This window comes from Rhodamnia argentea, chromosome 9 (genome assembly GCF_020921035.1).
Source record: "Rhodamnia argentea isolate NSW1041297 chromosome 9, ASM2092103v1, whole genome shotgun sequence".
NCBI lineage: Eukaryota > Viridiplantae > Streptophyta > Magnoliopsida > Myrtales > Myrtaceae > Rhodamnia > Rhodamnia argentea.
In genome coordinates this window covers 15,572,517-15,594,441 of record NC_063158.1, presented here as the reverse complement: position 1 = coordinate 15,594,441, position 21,925 = coordinate 15,572,517, and the positions used below count along the sequence as shown (strand labels likewise).

The window sequence follows — 21,925 nt, the reverse complement described above, 5'->3', positions numbered from 1 at the left end:
AATATTGTTGTTTTCCTCCGGTGTTACTTGCCCTTCGTTTGCCAATTTCAATGTGGAATCTTTTTGTGGACACAGTGCTTCTTAAGGATAATACAATGTGAGGGTGGACTTGGTACTTTAAAGATCCCAGTGGGTATATAGTTAGGGCTTCTGCATATGGTGTTATGCAAGTCAAAGGACCATAAGTGGTAGAGGAATACTAGGGGAAGTTGTAAAAAAAAAAAAAAATCTTAAACTTATTGCACTTTCGTAAATTCAGTTATATACTTTTAGTTGTGGCTTTAAACCTTTTCACCTTTTAATTGTACTAGTTAAGTCCATCTGGTCAATTTCAGCTTGAAATCGTTGACGTGAACATCGGACATTCTACGTAGCACGGCTAAAGCCGACGTGTGCAATTTTTTTAAAAATTTTCTTTATTTATTTTTATTTTCTTCTCTCGTCCTTTTTTTTTAATGTGACAAGCAAGGGTTGCCAGTCCCTCGCTGGTCATAATAAAGAAAAAGTTAGGAAGGGAAAAAGAAACAAATGAAAAATTGTCCATGTCGTTGTCGGTCGTATCATGTAAGACTGCCGACGTTTACGCTAGTAATTTTCCAGCCAAAATTGACTAGACGGACTCAATTTGGCAAAAAGTGAAAAAGGTTTAGGACTCAATCGGCGTAATTAAAAGGCTTATGACTGAATTTGCAAAAGTGCAATAAATTTATGACTTTTTTTAACAATTTTCCTCAAAAGAGTTAGTGACCCGGTCCGTGTCATCATGGACCAATTCTTTAAAACTACAATAAGATGTTGGTTCGGAGCAATGAAGAACGAGTCCATGTAAAAATCAAATATGGAGGCAATAATTTGAGAACTAACATTTTTAATTTCCCTAAGAGCGCTGGCCAAATGTGAAAATTGTCAAGTTCGTAAATTTGATGTTTGTTGATATACTTTGTAGTCATCTAGTTTCAAACTAATCTTTGAAAAAAAAATGTAGTGACATGTGGTCAGTGATCCTTTAGGGAGGGAATTACAAAGTATATTCCTTTTTGTTTGTTTGAAAAGAGATCATAGTAGAACAAATTCAATGAATTGAGTCGATCAACATAATTTTCTCATTTCCCTTTTGTCTGAAAATACATCTAGATTCATTCACTCGGAGATTAAAATCCGCAAAACTTCTCTCTTTTTTTATACATACTTAATAGTTTTTTTTTTTGTTTTTTTGATAATTCAGACATCCGAACTTGAAAATTATGGTATTTGAAAGTTTATTATGTACCCGCAAACCGCATGAACTGATTAAGTCCAGACATTTAACCCGTAAGGATAATCGTGAACCAGAATAGCTTGTACGCAATGAGTGAATTTCGAACGGTCATCTCGGATTTCATTTTTTTTTTTTTTTTGGTGTGTGTGTGAATACACCTAACCTCCATGGCGGCCTAAAGTTTACCCTTGGAAAGATGTGGTTTTACACTTTACACGCGTACATTTAAGTTAGGAAGTTCCTCCCATCTTACCTGCCTGCTTTGTCTTAAAATGGACGGCTCTAGCAAGATCTTGTTACCTACCCAATTTTTTTTTCAGGTGTTCCAAGTGTACGTGAGCTCAATGCTTCTCGATCCCTAATTTTTGAAAGTCATACGTGGACCCCGCATGATTTAAAGGTCAAGATGCACCGAGATCATATATGGTCGGAGGTGCACCCACGAATATCTCCGTGCCCACCAAACATAACATGCCCATCACAAAGGAAGCAACTTTAATGCTTCATAGTACGAATCTGATTTTTATTGTCCCTTATAAGTCTTAACAAAGTAATCACTCATCACCTAACTTCATATCATGGGTAGGGTGAATCAAATTGCATGTCTTTTTCAGCCATAACCACAAGCCAAATTTACGGAAAAATTATCAAAAAAATTCTTGAATCTATTAAAATCGTGCCAATTCAATTTTAATTTTTTTTTCAATTAAGTCATAAATCTTTTACAATTATATCAATTTAGTCTATTTTGCCGGTTGGGTAGCACTGACTTTGGTAAAATTTTAATATTGTTCTGATTTTGTTATTTTTATTTTATTTTTTTCTTTTCTTTTTGGGTTAAGGCCAGTAGGTTGCAGTCGATCACCAATCGAGGGCTAGTGAGGACACGCGGCCCTAGCCTAGATCTAGGCGAGGGCCGCAAGCCCTCTCCCGGCGTGACGAGGGTCTTGAGTCCTTGCTCGCAGCTGGGTAAGGGTTGCGACCCTCACCAGCAACCGACGATGGTTTCAGGCCTTGACACCAAAAACAAAAATAAAACAAAAAAAGACCGAAAAAATAATAATAAAATGATTAAAAATTCGATAAAATATGAAAAGATTGTTAAAAATTTGACATGTTAGTGTTGACCGGCTAAATGAACTAAATTGAAACAATTGCGAAAAGTTTGGGATTTAATTGGCCAAAGAAAAAGTATATGACTGAATTGATACAATTACAATATGTTTACAACTTTTTTGGTTATTTTTTCCCCAAATTCACATTCTTGCAAACCCAACTTCTTTTGGGTACTGTGGATTCGACTTACGTTGATCAACTTCACACGGGTCGTTGACTCGGATGAAACTTACGACCGGGTTAGTATTGATCGCAACAGCATAATAATATTCCATCTCCGCAACCGTGTGAATCATGCCAGTCTCCACCGATCCTCAAAGCAGGTGGCGTTAGGAAAAACACGAGGCGAAATGTCAATGTCAAGGGTTGAGTTTTGGCATGTTCTAAATGTTCCGACGAAGGACCTTTCATTAGGTGCGAAACCATCCAGGATCGGCTAAATAAACTGAATTGAAACAAACGCAATTGAAAATTGAGGGTAGGTTCTTGAAACAAAAGGTAATGGAGAGAGGAGGCTTGATTAATTCTTGCAATTCAGCGGTGTCGGTGGACGATAATTTTCAGAGGGCGTCTTCTTCCATCAGTCCGGTCCAGTCCCAGTCCCGGTCCGATGTGTTCCGCCAATGGGGAAGAGAGCCTTTTATGAGCGCTTTGTCCCCACCAAGATGGACCAATGATTGGTCCCCACGTTTTTGTCCAAGCAGCTAGGCACGGCCAATGCCTAGAACAAGTCAATAATCGACATGTGGACCGGCATCATAAATTTTTGTTCTTGGATTGGTAATGGTACATATCACTTTAAATATGTTTTTAAATTTGTTGCCGTCCTAACATGGACCGATCGAGGCTCTAATTTCCTCTTTTTCTTCCTGTTTTTTTTCCTCGACAAAGAATTCAAACTCGATCATATTAACTCGATAAGTTCTAAAGCGACACCCTTTCTTTAGATTCGCCACAAATCCGATTTGCCTTACGGATCACTTTGATCCGACGACCCTCTTGAGCTCATCGCCGTCTGCCCGATTGACGAACATGTGCTCGTTATGCGTGCATGCTTTAGGCCTATCCGAAGGGCATTTTGGTTCAAAAGCCTTTTATTCGCTTTGTCGCGTACTTTTTGCACATAGGAAAGCGCCTTGTTGGGTTCTCTTCGTTCCACGACTATCTCATTACGGCTATCCTCCCACAACTTCAACGATTCTCCAATTATAACTTTTCAATCTATGTTAAAGTTCGACCAAAAAAAAAAAAACTCTATGCTAAAGAAACTCTAGCCCTTTCTTTTTTATCTCTAGAGTTGGGGACGTGCAACTACCGTTCATTGGTTTGCCGTTAATTGCTATGAGCTCATGAGGGCTATTGAGTCAAAGTGATCTCAAGAAGGGATGTTTAGAACTAAAGTCAATTCTCCCACATCGAAGGTAGAATACTTTGGTTTGAGATTTTTATATGAAAGATCCTTTTATTTCGTGAAAAATAAATGATTTGAAAAATATTTTAAAGCCAATGATCATTTGTATCTCTTGCAATGACTAGTCGACGAAATATATGGATTTCTAAATATTTTCGTGGAAGATTGAATTTTTTTCCTTTCGCTCGTTTTTTATTAATGATATAAGTGATTATTTTTTGAGTTTTTTTTTCAAGTCATTCAGTTTTGGAGAAACAAACACATTCAGGGTCTCCATTCTTGATAGGATAGCTAATATAATGGAGTGTGATTCTCTCAAGATCCAAACCAAAACACTCAAGAAAGTTACTGTAGTTGGGCCATTGACATTTTGCTCACCATAGACCATCATAGACTTCCTTATTGAATGTATACACAGTACAGGTGATCAAGCGGGGCAGCCCAATGGGCCTGGGAGGCCCGCTCATCATGAAGAGGGAAAGAGATCATCCCTTCTTTCCCCCCAAACATGAACTCCCATCCCAAAATCAAATGATGAAACGGAAATGAGTGGATCCGGATAATGTCCTACCGCAGTAAAGGAAAGTTACTTACATTCGGAGTCAGAGAAATGCAATCCCAGGATCTTTGGAAGAGAAATGCGGTATCGATTTGGAGTACGTGACCGATGCAGAATATCTGAAACAAGAAGAGACTCGGCTCTCGACGGTCCAGAAATCAATGTCTTATTAGATATCCACAAAATGTCGGCGACGAATTACAATCCTGATAGCATGCAATACGCTATGATCTAAACGGTTTGCACTGAGATGTGCTCAACCAGTTACCATTGAGAGCCCCCAACTTCAAAATTCAATGCTATTTACTTGGAATAAATCACTGTATATATAGAACATTATAGACTATAAAGCATTACTTTTTCCATCATTTTACCCTCAGAAATTCTTTACAAGACATCAGTAGAGTCTGCAAGACTACGCTTGACGAGTCCTCCGAGGCCAGATGAAGTGCAGCATCATGCATCAATCCCACAAGACTTTCCCCCCGTATCCTGTGAGCATTGTGCTTGAACAGCTTTAACCATGAAATCCTGGAGAATCCTTGCGATTCACTAGCTGCATGGTTGATGAGGCAAGAAAGAGCAGCAGGATAGTCGTCCTTCTCCAACATCAGGCAGAAGCGCTCTTTTATGAGAGGAAGAGGCAGCAACCGATCCGCCTGAACTAAGTGATTCCAAGTTGTTTCCAGTAGTCCATACTGCCAGCAAGCAATAAATAATTAGTGACGATTAGCTTTAGTTGAAAGGCGCTAGGACAAGTAGAAGCATCATCAATTATGTTACTATTTCAACTTGTAGTTTAGTCCTAGAAGTCTATTACAAGTCTTCTTATTTCATTTGAAAAAAGTTCATTGAATTGCAGCAAATTCTTTTATTTCAATTGTGACATGCAATTCTTCTCTAAGTGTGATGCTTAAGAAAGCCTTGGTGTGATGCTCAGGTAAATTTGAGCCTGATTTGATGAGAACTTGAAGAGAGGTCACAATACTCAAAACTAGTAAATTCCTCTGCATCAAACGTAAAGCTTGCTAAGCATCAAACTTGAGAAAAAGAACTGCATCTTGGAATTCAAAAGCAAAGACATATCGAAAATCAACCATCTCCATTCACTAGGAACGGAAAGGACTACACTCGTTATGAAGACTTTTCCAATAATCTACTCCAAGTTCATGTAGGAAACCTCAAGAGGAAACAAAATTGAAAAAAGAAGTCACCAAACAAGAATCATCATCAAAATAGGGCACCTGTAAACAAACACCATAATGTCCTACTCAGAATAGACAAATGAAACTTACTAGACTCCAGATTTAACAAAGAAAAAATTATATTCATTACCTGAGCCTTAATTCCTAATTCAAATGAATTAAGTCTTAAAACCATGTATCTGGGATTCTCATTGTTTTATCTGTCTCCTATTTCATTCCTTCAATTTTCTTTTCCTCTTCTATTATCCCAACATCAAACGAACATTTTGGAAGTATTACGCATAGAGCACATGAGAAACATTTATCTACTTGATGAATACCCAAATATATGTAAATCTCGTCAAGGAAGAATCTTCGACTAGGTTCTAGAATAAATATTCTGCCGACGCGATTTACGAATGGAACATCGACGGCGTTTCAGAAGCAAATCTGATTCAAGTTTTAAACCAAATGGTAATGTTAGCAACAACTTACAAAACCATTCCAGACACAACAGACCAGCAAATTGCTTTTATGATTATAGCCGGTTTTTCAGGAACTTTAAAAGGATGGTGGGATAATTATCTCACTTAAGACCAACGAAATCAGATTTTGAATGCTGTCAAAACAGAAGAAAACAGTCAAAATATTTTTGATGACCAAGGCCAAGTGGTCCAAGACGCTGTTTCAACTTTGATTTATTCTATTTCTCAGCATTTCATTGGTGATCCTTCCGTTGTTCGTGACCACAACCAGGATTTTCTTTCAAATTTAAAATGTAGATCCTTAGGTGAGTTCCGACAATACAAAGACGAATTCTTCCAACGTGTTTGGCTCCGACTAGATTACAACCAACCATTCCGGAAAAAGAAATTCCTTGCCGGTCTTCCTATCCTTATCGGAAACCAAGTCCGAAAGCGTATATGTGAGCAGTTCGGCGAAGAAATACCTTTTAACATCCTTTCTTATGGTGAACTAATTACTCCTCTCCCTTGGCTCTGATACCATAAGGGGACTTAGATCGATAGACACTTGCATAAAATCAAAATAGATGAGGAGAATGATGAAAGTATACAGAAGAAAACAAGATATGAAAAGTAAGTCTGAAATGAGTGGTCGGAATATTAAGAACGAATCTCGCCGAAGTTAATCAAAGCGAGGGGAGGGCTCCCAGCGGACTCCGCACTCTGTTCACTTAATATTCAGATCGGTCAAAATCAGAATTTTAGGCCATCGGCGGGAGGCACGGCACTACCAATTCCGGGGCTTACAATCGTCGTTGTTTATGGAACCGTCTAAACGAAGGGCTGTATTCGTTATAAATGTTTAAAAGTTCACAAAGATTACAGATTATAGTTATCAAAATGTCGATACTTGTCGGTAATATTATAACGAATTAGATAATCATAAGTAAAACCACCAAGTATGAGGCACGGCCTTCTGATATAGGGTATAGCAATATAAAGTACAAAAATCAAAATGCAGAATATAAAAGGCAAAGCTTGAAACGCCACAAGTAGGAGGCAGAGCCTACCGCGATCTGTGGGTATGAAGCTGGAAATGAGAAAACTTCACAATGTATAACACGAAATTAAAAGATTACAAAGAAAGATCCATAGATCTGTGCATAAAAACTCCAAAAACAGAAAGATCCGGAGTAGATTTGAGAAGAAAAGAAGACTGTCAAAACAGATCGGGGATAGATCCGGGTACTTACTGGAAAAATCTCCGGGAAGTCGGAAAGGGTGTCTTCAAGGCGTAAGGGTTAGCTCTTCTCTAGAGTCGGCTAAGGAAGATCTCAAAAGGTTAGAAGGGAAGAGAGGAGGGTTTCGGGCTCTCAAGGAGTGGGGAAATCCTCGGAAGGGTGTTGGATGGGAGAGAAAACGTTATGTCTGCAACGTCCTTCGTCTGTCTATTTAAACACAAAAAGTTACTGTAGCTACGGTGTCACGGTTTAAAAATTAAAAAGCCGCTACGATGTACGATGTACATTATACGGTATTAAGATACATCAAAATTTTGAGTTTGACGCCAAGTCTTCAGCATCTTCTTCCTCTTCGTCCGCAACATTTGCCCAATTAATCTCAGGTAAAATTCCATAGCGATTATCTTCATTGGTGTTACCGCTGTGATGGGATTCTGCTTGGGAATTTCTGGAATCTTCATAGTCTTCGATTGCTTGTCTCATCATTTGTTAGAAGTCCGCTTCGGTAGATGCCCCTACTAATTTTGAGACTGCGATCGATCGATTATGTAGAAAAGTCGTATTTGGAGCCGATGTATTGGATTTAACCTGTCGCGATTGAATCCATCCCCGTACACCGGCTATAGAACATTTATCCCGGAAGGTAAAACCATCCCACCATTTGATTTTAAACCTTCTGGATAGAATCACAAAGGTAGACCCAGGTGTGTCTACTTGATATTCAAAATCCCAGGCCAGCACTCAAGAGATCCGGAAAGTGATCGAGAAAAGTAGAAAAGCTGGATATGTCTTTTCTACGAGAGTCGGTGTATAAGAAAATTTAAAAATGCGGTATGATTCAAAAATGGTTTGGGGGAGTATGTCAGTAAGTGGTCCAACATGATCCCACCACCGTACAAACCAAGTATGGCGGTTTGTAATATCAAAATTGTCTTCAAAATAGAACAACCATGTGTGTGTTCTATTGGGATTTTGTCTGAAAAAGGCATTCCACCAAGCTTGTTGATAGTCAAAATAGGTAAAAGTAGGTATATGAGAAAGAATTTCAGTTAACTTGGTGTTAAATTTGATAGAGGTCCGGGGGGAAAGATCGCAATCGGAAGGGTGAATGACCCTTGTAATCTTTGCAAGAGAGTAGTTTATAATGTCTGGATTCTGATTATCGGCAAAATGTCTAAATTTTACTGACTTTGTTTGCGTCAAAATCCTTTCATAAAAATCAATTGTCTTCAGATTGTCATAAGGGGTATATAAATGATTTTCTCCAAACATATTTTTTGCAAAAATATAAGGGTCCTTATGGTAAAAACCTTTTTCAATCATCAAAATTTTCTCCAAATGTTTGGGGAACCATTTAGATTTAGTCTTAACAGTCTTTTGAGGAGTTGGCGATGCCGGAAGAACCACCTCACTTAAAATATTTTTTGGTTTTAAAGGTGAGGGAGACTGTACCTCTTCCGGTATTGCAACTTCGTATCCTAGTTGCTTCAAAAATTCTGGAGGAAGCATGGCAAGTTTGTCAAAAGGGATAAGGGCTGAAGATGATTCTCCCGAGCCTGTTGGTTTTAGAAATTTTTTTGAGGATGATTGTCCTGGTCCGGAAGGTAATTTTGTTTGTGGTTGTGTCACAATCTTTTCCGAAGACCGGGTGGCTTCAAGCCGGCTCCTCAAAAGACTGTTAAGACTAAATCTAAATGGTTCTCCAAACACTTGCAGAAAATTTTGACAGTTGAAAAGGGTTTTTACCACAAGGACCCTTATATTTTTGCAAAAAATATATTTGGAGAAAACCATTTTTATACCCCTTATGACAATCTGAAGACAATTGATTTTTATGAAAGGATTTTGACGCAAAATGAGTCGATAAAATTTAGACATTTTGCTGATAATCGGAATCCAGACATTATAAACTACTCTACTACAAAGATTACAAGGGTCATTCACCCTTCCGATTGGGATTTTTCCCCCCGGACCTCTATCAAATTTAACATCAAGTTGACTGAAATTCTTTCTCATAGACCTACTTTTACCTATTTTGACTATCAACAAACTTGGTGGAATGCCTTTTTCAGACAAAATCCCAATAGAACACACATATGGTTGTTCTATTTTGAAGACAATTTTGACATTACAAAACCGCCATACTGGTTTGTACGGTGGTGGGATCATTTTGGACCACTTACCGACATACTCCCACAAACCATTTTTGAATCATACCGCATTTTTAAATCTTCCTATACACCGACTCTCGTAGAAAAGACGTATCCAGCTTTTCTACTTTTCTCGATCACTTTCCGGATCTCTTGGGTACCGGCCTGGGATTTTGAATATCAAGTAGACACACCTGGGTCTACATTTGTGATTCTATCCGGAAGGTTTAAAATCAAATGGTGGGATGGTTTTACCTTCTGGGATAAATGTTCTATAGCCAGTGTACGGGGATGGATTCAATCGCGACAGGTTAAATCCAATACATCGGCTCCAAATACGACTTTTCTACATGACCGATCGATCGCAGCCTCAAAATTAGTAGGGGCATCTACCGAAGTAGACTTCTGGCAAATGATGAGACAAGCAGCCGAAGACTATGAAGATTCCAGAAATTCCCAAGCGTAATCCCATCACAGCAGTAACACCAATGAAGATGACTGCTATGGAATTTTACCTGGGATTAATTAGGCAAATGTTGCGCACGAAGAGGAAGAAGATGCTAAAGACTTGGCGTCAGACTCATAAAATTTTGATGTATCTTAATACCGTATAATGTACAATGTACACTGTAGACTTTCACCGTACACTGTACACCGTAGCGGCTTTTTAATTTTTAAACCGTAGCATTATAGCTACAGTAACTTTTTGTGTTTAAAAAGACAGATGAAGGACGTTGCGCATGTAACGTTTTCTCTCCCATCCAAGAACCCTTCCGAGGATTTCCCCACTCCTTGAGAGCTCGAAACCCTCCTCTCTTCCCTTCTAACCTTTTGAGATCTTCCCTAGCCGACTCTAGAGAAGAGCTAACCCTTCCGCCTTGAAGACACCCTTTCCGACTTCCCGGAGATTTTTCCAAGAAGTACCCGGATCTATCCCCGATCTGTTTTGACAGTCTTCTTTTCTTCTCAAATCTACTCCGGATCTTTCTGTTTTTGGAGTTTTTATGCACAGATCTACGGATCTTTCTTTGTAATCTTTTGACTTCGTGTTATACATTGTGAAGTTTTCTCATTTCCAGCTTCATACCCACAGACTGCGGTAAGCTCCGCCTCCTACTTCCGGCGTTTCAAGCTTTGCCTTTTATATTCTGCAGTTTATTTTCTGCATTTTGATTTTTGTATTTTATATTGCTATACCCCGGATCGGAAGGCCGTGCCTCCTACTTGGTGGTTTTACTTATGATTATCCAATTCGTTATAATATTACCGACAAGTATCGACATTTTGATAACTATAATCTGTAATCTTTGTGAACTTTTAAACATTTATAACGAATACAGCCCTTCGTTTAGACGGTTCCATAAACAACAACAATTGTAAGCCCCGCAATTGGTAGTGCCGTGCCTCCCGCCGGTGGCCTAAAATTCTGATTTTGACCGATTTGAATATTAAGTGAACAGAGTGCGAAGTCCGCTGGGAGCCCTCCCCTCGCTTTGATTAACTTCGGCGAGATTCGTTCTTAATATTCCAACCACTCATTTCAAACTTACTTTTTCATATCTTGTTTTCTTCCGTATACTTTCATCATTCTCCTCATCTATTTTAATTTTATGCAAGTGTCTATCGATCTAAGTCCCCTTATGGTCCCCTTATATATATATATATATAAAGAAAAAGAATACCCAAATATGCATAAACTTGGCACTTGCAGAAAATTCGAGTTGGCATTCAATTGCTCTGAAAAGTTATCCACTTACCAAATGCAAAAAGCAATGATCTTATTGAAGAGGTGTAAGATTTCAAGTACCTGTCTGGCTCTTGAAGAATCCAATACTATCCGAAGATGGCGTTTCTCATTGAAGTGGTGCCCATGTTGCAACATCTTTTGATAGACAAATTGTAAATCATCCCACCTCTTCCCTTCAAAACATGCATCCAGTATGGTGTTGAATGTATAGGTATCTGGTATTACCCGGAACTTGTAATCAGATTTACTTTTAATATGATTGGCATCGTCCAGCATCCTGCTAAAGAGCTGTTTTGCTTCCTCAAACATCCCATGGTCAAGGTAAGCTTTTAACATAATGTTGCAAGTGACAAGATTGGGGGAGCAGTATTCCTCCATCTGCTTAAAGATGAAACTCCCACTTTCAATGTTCCTGGCTTCCAAACATGCTTGAATTAAGCCGGTGTATGTCACCACTAGAGGCTTATTAGCCACCTTGCATATCTTCTCAACCTGTCATGTGAGCACAATGTCAAGCCACCCATGTGTATTCCATGAAACATATAGATAAACTGCTCCCTAATGAAGACTTCACTAAGCAGTCTCCATGAAAATTCTGACAGGATAAACTGCTCCCTAAATTTCAGTAGTGACAGAAAAAGAACTGCCAAAAAGACTGCAAACTGACTATTTATCTCCTTGCAGGTGCTTTCATCGGAGATCCACCATAACTGGTCTATAAAGGAAAAATCTAGGTCGTCAGCAAGAAATTCTCTACTGGTCATGTGTTTTAGACTTAACCACTGCTCTCTATGCTACAGTAAGACAGTGATACGTATCAAATGAGATGTTCAAAACCTAGGCCAAGCATACTGAAGTGAGATCTCACCACATTCAGAAATTACATTTTCGAACTTCATCACATTTAGGAGATTGTTGCTCGGATTGTAATATGTTCGGATTTCTACTTTATCCTTGTTCTATAAGTAATAAGGTAAACTGTTTATAGAAACACATGGATGAGATCAATGAATTCAGAAAGAACTTCATTTCAATAGTAGAAGTTGGATGTTATCTTAATACAGACACGTAGAGAAGAAGAAAAGTTTGTGGAGTTAAAGAAGATGAAAAGAAAAAAGAGACAACAAATGTTAGTAAAGGGAAATGCAAGAGGAAGTTAAGTGTGGCAGATCGATGACCTCTTACCAGAGAAATTCTAAGTGCTCCAAATGTAGTACATTCATTTGCGATCGTGCATATGGTAAGTGCAATCTCAAATGAGCGAAACATGTGTCAGACGAGACACGCGACATTGGACAACGTTTTTTATTCATGCTATGCAAATGAGGAAGTCAGAGTTTAAGACTGAATTTCTTGAGATGCTTGGCGGTTCATTTATAATGCATCATCTTGCATCGACTCTGGTGTGATGGAGTATTCACGACGTAGGTAATGTCGCGTATCTAACTGAAGCAACAAGCGACTCAACCTTTTTTAAGGATAAGATTCCCTCTTCATCATTGATATCATGACTAAAAAATGAGTCCAATGTCATGTGTCCGGTCTAACATAACTTTGGCAATATGTTTGAGATTACTTCTATCACATAATCAAAATGTACATCATTCCACATTTCTTGACTTACATCTAGTGTTTTTGGAAATTTTCTCTCGACTGCCACAACAGAGATGTCAACTTCTTATTGTGCCTCCCTTACCTAACATTTTATTTGCGTCCTTTAATACCCTGCAGTTGTTCAACCCCACAACATCATATGCCAATATAAAAGATTTCCAGGTGGTAACAATCAATTCAGTTTAAGTTGAGATTTCCTGATCTCATCCATCTGGGACAATGGTATTTAACATTGAGAAAATGGATACAGCGCCGTATTTCACCACAACCGAAAATCAATGACAAGATATAACACTTTAAAGTCTTATCACACTAAAGGGCATGCCCTTACTCCATTCAATCAGCTAGGAGGAAAGCCAGCAAGAAAATTAATCAACTACGCCATCAAAATAACTACATTAAAATGAATGTCTCAAACTCTTGACCATTTTCCTTTTGCATGAAAGAAAGTAAATTGTCTCAAACTGCACGAATCTGCATCAATAGAATTTTTTAAGGTAAAGGAATATGTAGTAGCAAACAAAGCAGGTGTCCATACAACTCTGCTAAAATGCAAGGAGGTAGAGGACTAATTTGTACATCATAAAATTGAAGAATAAAAAGGGTAGTTCAAGCATTAAAGAATTACCAGCCTCAATGATTCCTGGCACCTTCCAGCACTACAAAGACAGCGAGCAAGATCATAATAGAGAGCAGCAGAACCTACTATTCCTCGTTTCTCCATTTCCTGAACAGCTAACACAGCCTCATCCGTTTTTCCCTCTCTCCAGAGTGTATTCACAAGAACTGTAAATCACCAAACTTCAAGATCAAACCAGCATCAAGATCCAAGCCATGCAGGAGATTTAATTTATGGCATATTTTGACACGAGAAAACTTCATAATGACCAATAAACAGGACAGACAGAACAACTATGTACGTCTGTTGGTCAAATGAGGTCTATAAACTGACGGTCTAATATACACTAATTGACCAATCTCATCTCAGCAAAAAACAGAAAAGAAGGGAACTTGATTAATCTTACAACACATGCTCTGGATATGACAAATCTTCAAGCCCTCTTTGTATCAAATATGACAGTAACTTTCTAGAACAAGAATTGGTTTAATATAGTGCAACAAATTAGCTTCACATACACTTGTAGCTTGACTACTTGATTAACTAGCTATTTCATACCTCTTTCATGATTTGTTGCTTACTAATCGTTTGTTTTTTCTGCTTTTTGCTTAATCCAAATTTCAAAACTAAGGCACTATTACTTTGTTTAAATCCGGTACTCTTGAAACCTTCACAATACTAAAATGTTATCATGTAAATTCACATATAATTTTTTCATAATTTTTGGAAATTTGAATAATATTCTAAAGTTTGGCAGAAAAGTGTAAAAATACTTCTCATTTTTGCTTAACTGTAAACAAACATTCTCTATATTATCTTTATCCTTCGATAAATAAATATTGCCAACAACTATTGAGTATTACCAAGGTTCTAATTCTAATGTGTCTTGTCCAAAGGTGGATGTTAATTGAACGCCCCACTTTAAGTTTGTTTGATTATAAGCATTTTGGTCTAAAACTTAACTCTTGAAATTAAACAAATTCCTCCCAAGCAAAATTTAAATCATTATATTGTTCTTCTGGCTTGGAATCACATAATTTTTTTCTTTTTGTTTCTCGTTTAGGCATATATATGTATACTTGTTTTTGGCAACTTTTCTTTGGCCATAAGGTATACATGTGGCAAGTTTGTCTAAAGAATGTAGGTGCTACTGCAAACTTTACAATGGTTTTATCTTATCATTCAAGTAAACAACTACGAAATTAATAGTGAGTGTTACCTTGTTAACTGCCATTTCGATTCAATTTTGATTCTGTTGTGAGCTTTTATTTGTGTACGGGATGACAATTTAAGACTCCAATTGCGACATAAACTCTAATTACAATCATTTGGTTTTCAGTCATGTATTCTCTTGACTTCCATTACATTTTTCGAACGGGAAATGTAACTTTTTATTGATGGTTTGAGTACTTCATTTTCAACTGAAAGATCAGAAGATAGCCTCTAATTTTTTGTTGCCTCTTTTTTGGCCATCTGACACTAGATCATTGAATAAAGTTGTACACTTTACCTTTCAAGAGATCACCGCTTGTCATCATCTGATGAAAGTTGTCAAACCTTCTAATCACTCTATTAAGATGATGTGAGTCCACAAGTAGGATGAAAGAATTACTTGGAAGAGTACCTTTGTATGTCAAGGCATTTGGAATGCACGAGCGCTGGACCTTCCTGAATAATTCATGGACCAAATTGTACTTCTCACATGCAAACATCACCTGCCAAGGAATAATTATGGACAATGATATAAGTCAGCCTAAAGAATAAGCCCCATTCCTCCAATCCTAACAAAAATATAAGGAATTAAAAAGCAATCTGAAAAATACTTCATGAGAATATATTATAAGTCACTAATCTGAAATTTACATCTGAAGTATAAGTCAGACATGCCATGGACATATGAAATGGACCAGCCAACCTTCTGCAGTTTGTTGCAACTTGGAAGCATATCAAGCCAAAGGGCGGTCAAGCTGTGACTCTATTTCAAAGTAGCTCTAGGAAAACATTTTCTTGGTTTACTATAGTAGAGCAAGCTAGTCGAGAAAAATATTTTCCCTATAACAGAGGTCTAGTTATATTTCTAAGAAAATAGTTAATATGTTTGTGTCATTTTCTAGGTGAAGGTTCTCAAGATATGGTGGGATTTATTGACAAATAAGGTTTTGGCCTTGTAGTGTTCCAACCATCCACGATGCAATAGGGACAGACCCCATCTTTCCTCCTGTCGATACTTGTAAAAAAAAAAAAAAACTAACAAATGGTAGTTATATACTCCAGAACATCCCTTTTCCACAACCAATTACAAAGTTTAAATGTAAAAGAATATGGGACAATTTTCAGTCCACAAATGTGCAACTCCTTTTCCATAGTCTTTCTGTCAGCATTGATACACGGGGAGTTATATCTTCAAAAATTAACTAACTCTTCAAATCAATGGCGATAGAGATGGCCTGTTAAAGTAAAGAAACAGTTCGTACAAAAATATATCCAATATAAGCTAAAATAGGATGGAAAGAAAAGTCTTTTCTCTCTCAATTTAATGTTGATCTTTGTAAAATTATCTATTCTCTTTTACAACACGAACACTTCATTGACAGTTGCCATATTCCCAGTCAGTTCTCAGGCCCAAAATTTAGCAAGGGTAAATTAGCCCAGAGGATCACACTAAATTTCCAACCAATAGTAGAAGTTCTTTGAAATCCTACCCTTTATTTAAAAATAGACATATTTCTTCCAACAAGAAATATACAAAAACCAGAAAGAAGTTACCTCCATGACAAGTCCATAAGTTATAGAAGATGGGTGCTGGCCATGCTGCTTTAACTGTTGTAAAACCCAGAATGCCCCTTCCCATTGTTTTCGTTTGACACATGCATTAAGCACCTACATTCATCAACCATATTTAGGACTTGACTACTTTCACATTTGCAGATTCGTAGACCCCAATAAGATGACAAAGGAGTAATACTTTCTTGAAAGAAGAAGGAACTGCTTGGTCTTAATGACCTGTATACACAAGTGAGACGAAGTACTGGCATGGCTATTTCCAGTTTCGCAGATGTCACTAAGATTGTAAAGAAGTAATTTCTCTAAATAGGAGTAAAGAACCCCTAGAACCCCTCAGTATAGTCTCTGATAGTGCGTAACACAAATTATCCAACCTAAGTCAAAGGCTTATCCATAAGCAATTCAGAGTTATGATTGCTAGATCAGCAAGTCAGTCTCGGAACAGAACAGAACAGTCATAAAACAGCATGCATTGAACACTTTGGGACAATTTTCCTCCAAGACAGGTAACATCCACAGAAAATCGTATAATAGTCTCAGTATTTTATTCTGCTGACCATTGTTTCAATAATTCCTTCTTTTCCCACTAAGTCAGGCATGCTACATGACTCCTATGTCATGACACTTTGTCCTGTATCCAGTTATCAAAGCAAGATAGTAGCCAAGAACAGTGTTGAGACTCCCCTCTACTTCTCTTTAGATCTTCCTTCATCCACTTTAACCAGCATATGATGGAGTCCCATGTTCTCATTGGAGCTTTCTAAAGCTGTTCATGTGTCTAAATATCAAATGAGCTTCTCTCATCTGATTCTCAATTGAACCCGAACCAATTATGCATTCATTTTTCATCCTTGCTTTTCCTAGCAAATCCGGAATCTTTACAACTTCACCATATGCACATGTTGATGACTGATTGCCTAGACTTTCATGCATAAACAATCTAGAATCTTATTTTGATTGCATGGAATGACTCTTAAGCCCAAATAACATCCAGTAATTACAGAGGATAATAGACATGGCACTCCAACCTATCCATCCTGCTTGTATCCCATAGGTAATATCTCAATTCAGTACTCATACTTTTGCAACATGTATCCAAGATACCGGAATTTCTATTTCAGTAGTACTTGTCTCCAATTCTCACCATGCCTTCAGTTGGACCTCCTTTACTGAATCTATACTCCACAGGCCCCATGCTTAAAATTCTTAAATTAAAACCTTCAAAATTGCCATGTTTCCCTTCGCAATCGAGGTTCATATCTAGTGATGCTATCCAGAAGTATAATTAGTATGACTTACTTTATTATAATACTTTCATCTGCCATGAGTAATCTTCGATAATGCATTACTCATGAGTATTGAGGCATAGTATTTAGATCATATTCATAATTGGAACAACATCTTATTAATCATCACACTTATACACGAGAGTTTCACCGTCGCGAAAGACACACATATAACAGGAATAACACTGCATATGAAAAAATTGGAAGATGATTAGTAAAAACACATCAGAGTGAAGCTGCATATACGGGACATCCACCTAAACTGGATCAATAGCATATATAACTCACAGCATTGTAGACAATAATATCCGGTTCCAACTGTGGGTCCCACTTCACCAAGGTCATTGTTTTAAGCTTTTTCTTTGGAGGAGATCGCATAGTGTCAATGACATCAAAAAGTTCCTTCATGTGCCCTGCTTGTCCAAGAGTCACAGCAATGGAGCGATAGGCTACCAAATCAGGATAAGTGGACATCTGATTCTGGAGAGAGAGAGAGAGAGAGAGAGATTCAGTCAAGGTTTCCAGCACCCCAACGTTTACATAGAACAAGTGCAAATAATATCATGTGACTACTATACCTACTTCCGTCCCCAAAGAAGAAGAAGAAAAACAACCCAAAATAAAAGATTAAGCACATTACTTGCATCAAATGAAACAAGTTTAGCGCTTCAACAGGCCTCCTTGCCTTCCCAAGTACATCCAGTGCAGCGGTGTAAATGTGCCTGAAGATGACGGAGTGATTAGTTCGACAATTTTATGCTCAATCCAGGTAAGTAAAAAGGTTTATAGAAACAAGACAGAATTTCCTTCTGCCTTTGTGTATCAAAGTAGAAAAAGCTTATTATGGCCCCTAAGTTGCAAAAATCAATCAGGAAAGAAGTTTCTACATCATTTAAAATTCGACAGATAATTCATCAACAAAATATATCTAAGTATATATGCATACCATATCTAACTTTCAAATTACCTGAATGCTGAAAATTCTTTTCAATGCAGAGAAGTAGAAGAGCATTAATATAGAAAAAGACAAGGTCAATGAAAATGAGGAACCATCCCAAAGGTGCCACATGAAGTCAGTTCTTTCAAATCAAGAGTAATTGGCATGGTTTTGAACTGCCTAATAATATGCATCTTTCCTGAGGGGGCCACCTACTAGAAAGGATCAATCACACGAACTTGTTTCACTGCTACTATGTTGAAAAGTATCGAACAATTGTTCAATTTAGTTTTATTGCATGGTTAAATGAGGAGCCATAAAATCCAAATTTTACTATGAGAGCAGCATATTAAACCGTGAAAGAGATTGCAGCAGAGATACCTCTTCATAGAACTTAGGACAAAGAAGCAAGACAGCGAAGCTAAAATTTGTGGCCATCAAGGCAACAACACCACCATAGGAGGGCATCAAGTCAACCCCCACCATCGAGCTAGTTATTTCCATTCATGCAACTCCTTTACAACCAACACCACATTACTGCCATTATCTCCACCATACAACTATGCGCTGACTAGACAACTCAAGAAATTTAGTTTTCTTATGAGTTACTAATCTATAGATTATCTCATCTTTTTGCAGCATCTACTTTTACCTCTAAAATGCCATAGCAGTAACTAGTGGGAACTTGGAGATAAACAACAAAGGCCTAATTGCTATGATTACCAATCAAACAAAGAGAATGGTAGCACGATTTTGCACCAGCGTCAAAGGTGAAGTCAGCACCTGAGCTTGTTTGACTTGAAGCGCTCACGCATTTGAAGCCACTCTATGACTTGTAGTACTCGCCTCCAGTTTCCTAGTTTCCCAAGTATCTGGATAACCCTCAAAACAGAATAATCACAAAATTTGATTTTTGCACTCCGCATAATTTTAGAGAACATCCACTCCGGCATGTCAATGTCTGCACCATTCAACCTGTTAAATTAAAATATCTAAACTGAATCCAACAATAAAAACAACAACTCAATAAGACGACTCATAATAATTAGTAAAGAGACATGACAGATACGCTGAAAAAGATACAGCAACATGCCACTCCAGTTATAATCCATGGCATCACAGGAAGAGGACATCATTTATGAGCTTATAAAGCATATTAACCATGGACATGCAACAAACAACAGAGGATGAGGCAAATTAAACAAAGAAGAAATTGACTCTCCAATGGTACCCAAACCCGAATGCGAACATACAAGAATTTCTTTATCTTGCTAATAAACTTCAAGGAAGATTTCCCACACATCTTCTTAACCGAGTGATTAATTCAAGCACTCAATGCATGTTCACTATTCGGCTCTGTTAGTATTGTCCCACATTATTTGTTCACGGGATTTTACCATGGCCTTTGTATGTAATCTCCTCCTACCATAGCTTAGACTTTTGGGTTGGATATGCTATCACGGTATCAGAGCCAAGTTCCAATCCGCCATTTAACATTTAAGTTTATTTCTCATGTGATTTTCTGTTCTTCATTTCGGCATGCATTCTTTATACTGCTACAGTCCGGGTTGCATGTGAGAGAGAGTGTCAAAGCGTTATCTCAGATCACTGGTTTACAGGATACATCATGCCCTAATATGCATGTAGTCTCCCTCCATTTGTTTAGCTTAAGTTTTGAGTTAGACATGCTAAAAAGTTCAAATGGAAAACAAGATCAAGTCAAATCTGTTTATTCAGATTTGTTCTGCTTTAATACATGAGGGACCCTGTGGAACTTATCTAGCATCTACTATTACTCTTCCACAAACACAAGGCACATATAAGTTCAGTTCTTGCATTATGTAGGACATTAGTTTTTAGAGGATATGAAAGCACTAAAATGAACCAAAAAGCTTGGATCTCAGATTTCCAAACCAAACCAACATGCTGGTCAAAGTGAACAAAACAAAAGCATGGGCACTAATAGCATTAGTCATCATATGAGAGGGTACAAAGAAGAAGTGACCGTCCAAGGTTTTACCAACCAAATCTTTGTTATTCCAGTGATTTAGATGAAGTGAAGTCGACAGAGGATTGTGATAAAGGTATTGTCCCCTCCTATAATGACATTATCTCAAAGGAGTCCCCAGGATTGTCAGTACAGAACCAACGCACCTAAACTTTAAGCATGTCCACTAATACATGTGCATGTGATCATGTTTTCATATTGACTGCTCCTTAGATGGCCATTTTTTTTTTTACCTTTTTCAGCCAGTCGCCTTGGATGTCCATATGGATCATCCTAAGAGCAATGGTAACCTATCAAAACCAAAAAAAGCAGACAAACAGACCATCATTTCTCTTTTACGTCCACCTCAGGACTAGCACTATACTCACTAATGCTCTGCAAGACTTCATAAATTTACAACATGAAAGCTCGGTCTCACTTCACAGTCAGCATAAAGACAGGTCCAGCGACAAAAGCAGCAAACACTAATATATGGCGATTTAGTAGGAGAGCCGAAGAGGAAGTAGACTACTAACCATTTTGCTAGCTTCTGGATTCTATCCTCCATTTCCATCCGCGAAACTTTTGGCTTATCCACAATATCACTGAATTCATCCAAGGTCCTGAATGCAGCTCTTTCTTCACCGAAATACTCATCATCTTTCTTATAGTTCAAAGCCCTCGTGCTTTTCATAAGCGTGGCGCTTCGTCGATTAATTTTGTCATCACTACTTTTCTCAACTCGTTCATCTTTCCTCAATTTGTTGGGTACTTTACTGTTTTCAAAACCACCTTTACGTCTCAAATCAATAAGTTTATCATCTTTAGTTATATCGCGACTGCCCAATACTACAATGCTAGCTTTCGTTCCGCGAGCCTTCGAATCCTTATTCAAAATTTGCTTCTTCTTAATAGCTATATCTCCTTGAACCTCCCTCTTCCCCTTGCCATCCGCGCGACCCTCTTTGCTCTCCAATTTATGCCCTCTCTTCCTCATTCCATCTCGACTCAATCCATCTTTACCTATACTCGAAGCTATTTCTCGGCTTGAATCACCATCAAGTTTCTCCCCTTTCACATTCGGCTGATCTGCTTCCGGTTCTCTACTCAAACTATCGTCCAATCCACTCGAATTGTGCGAGCGCCTTTTCTCCCTAACGGACTTGACAGACTCCATAGCCTTCAAGTATTCGTCGAAGGAAGGCTTAAACTCGAACTCCTCCGCGAGCAAACTGCGCCCATCTGATTTTCTCAAGGACTCTTCTTTCAACAGGGCGTTGATTCTTCTGTAACGAGCCTTGGTCCGGCTCAACACGCGAGGCATCGACCGCCGAGACTCGGGAAACCCGCATGGGCAAAACCCTTTCTTGGTTTGAGGCGAGCAGTGGGAAATCGCATTCCTCTCGACGGAAGAGATGCAAATTTGCTGATTCGCCAGAATTACCCCATACATTTTTCAGTGGACAACCCCTTCAGCTTCAGAGAGAAACCCAGAGAGCATCCCCGCGCAAGCTACTGGCAACTCTCGCCAAAGAAGAAGAGAAGAAGAAGTGACGATCTACTGCATA

The 21,925-nt window shown here is 38.2% G+C and overlaps 1 protein-coding gene across 1 annotated transcript; it reads right to left on the bottom strand.

Annotated features, from left to right (window-relative positions):
- Positions 1-4,629: 4,629 nt before the first annotated feature.
- Positions 4,630-21,902, bottom strand: LOC115756013 (pentatricopeptide repeat-containing protein At1g30610, chloroplastic). Its single transcript, XM_030695683.2, has 9 exons — positions 20,894-21,902; positions 19,154-19,345; positions 18,074-18,155; positions 17,722-17,913; positions 16,130-16,243; positions 14,988-15,078; positions 13,373-13,530; positions 11,191-11,622; positions 4,630-5,042 (listed from the first exon to the last, which is right to left on the bottom strand). The coding sequence occupies exons 1-9, from the start codon at positions 21,808-21,810 to the stop codon at positions 4,710-4,712; spliced, it is 2,511 nt and encodes an 836-aa protein (XP_030551543.1). The 5' UTR covers positions 21,811-21,902; the 3' UTR covers positions 4,630-4,709.
- Between the last annotated feature and the right edge of the window lie 23 nt (positions 21,903-21,925).

What these genes read in the sequence shown, in the direction of transcription:
- LOC115756013 (XM_030695683.2), bottom strand. Translation starts at nt 21,810, where the DNA reads ATGTATGGGGTAATTCTGGCGAATCAGCAAATTTGCATCTCTTCCGTC. An exon ending in TTCAAGTCAAACAAGCTCAG is followed by an intron (nt 18,156 to 19,153) that starts GTGCTGACTTCA and finishes CGTCATCTTCAG; the next exon opens with GCACATTTACACCGCTGCAC. An exon ending in ACTTGTTTCATTTGATGCAA is followed by an intron (nt 17,914 to 18,073) that starts GTAATGTGCTTA and finishes CTCTCTCTCCAG; the next exon opens with AATCAGATGTCCACTTATCC.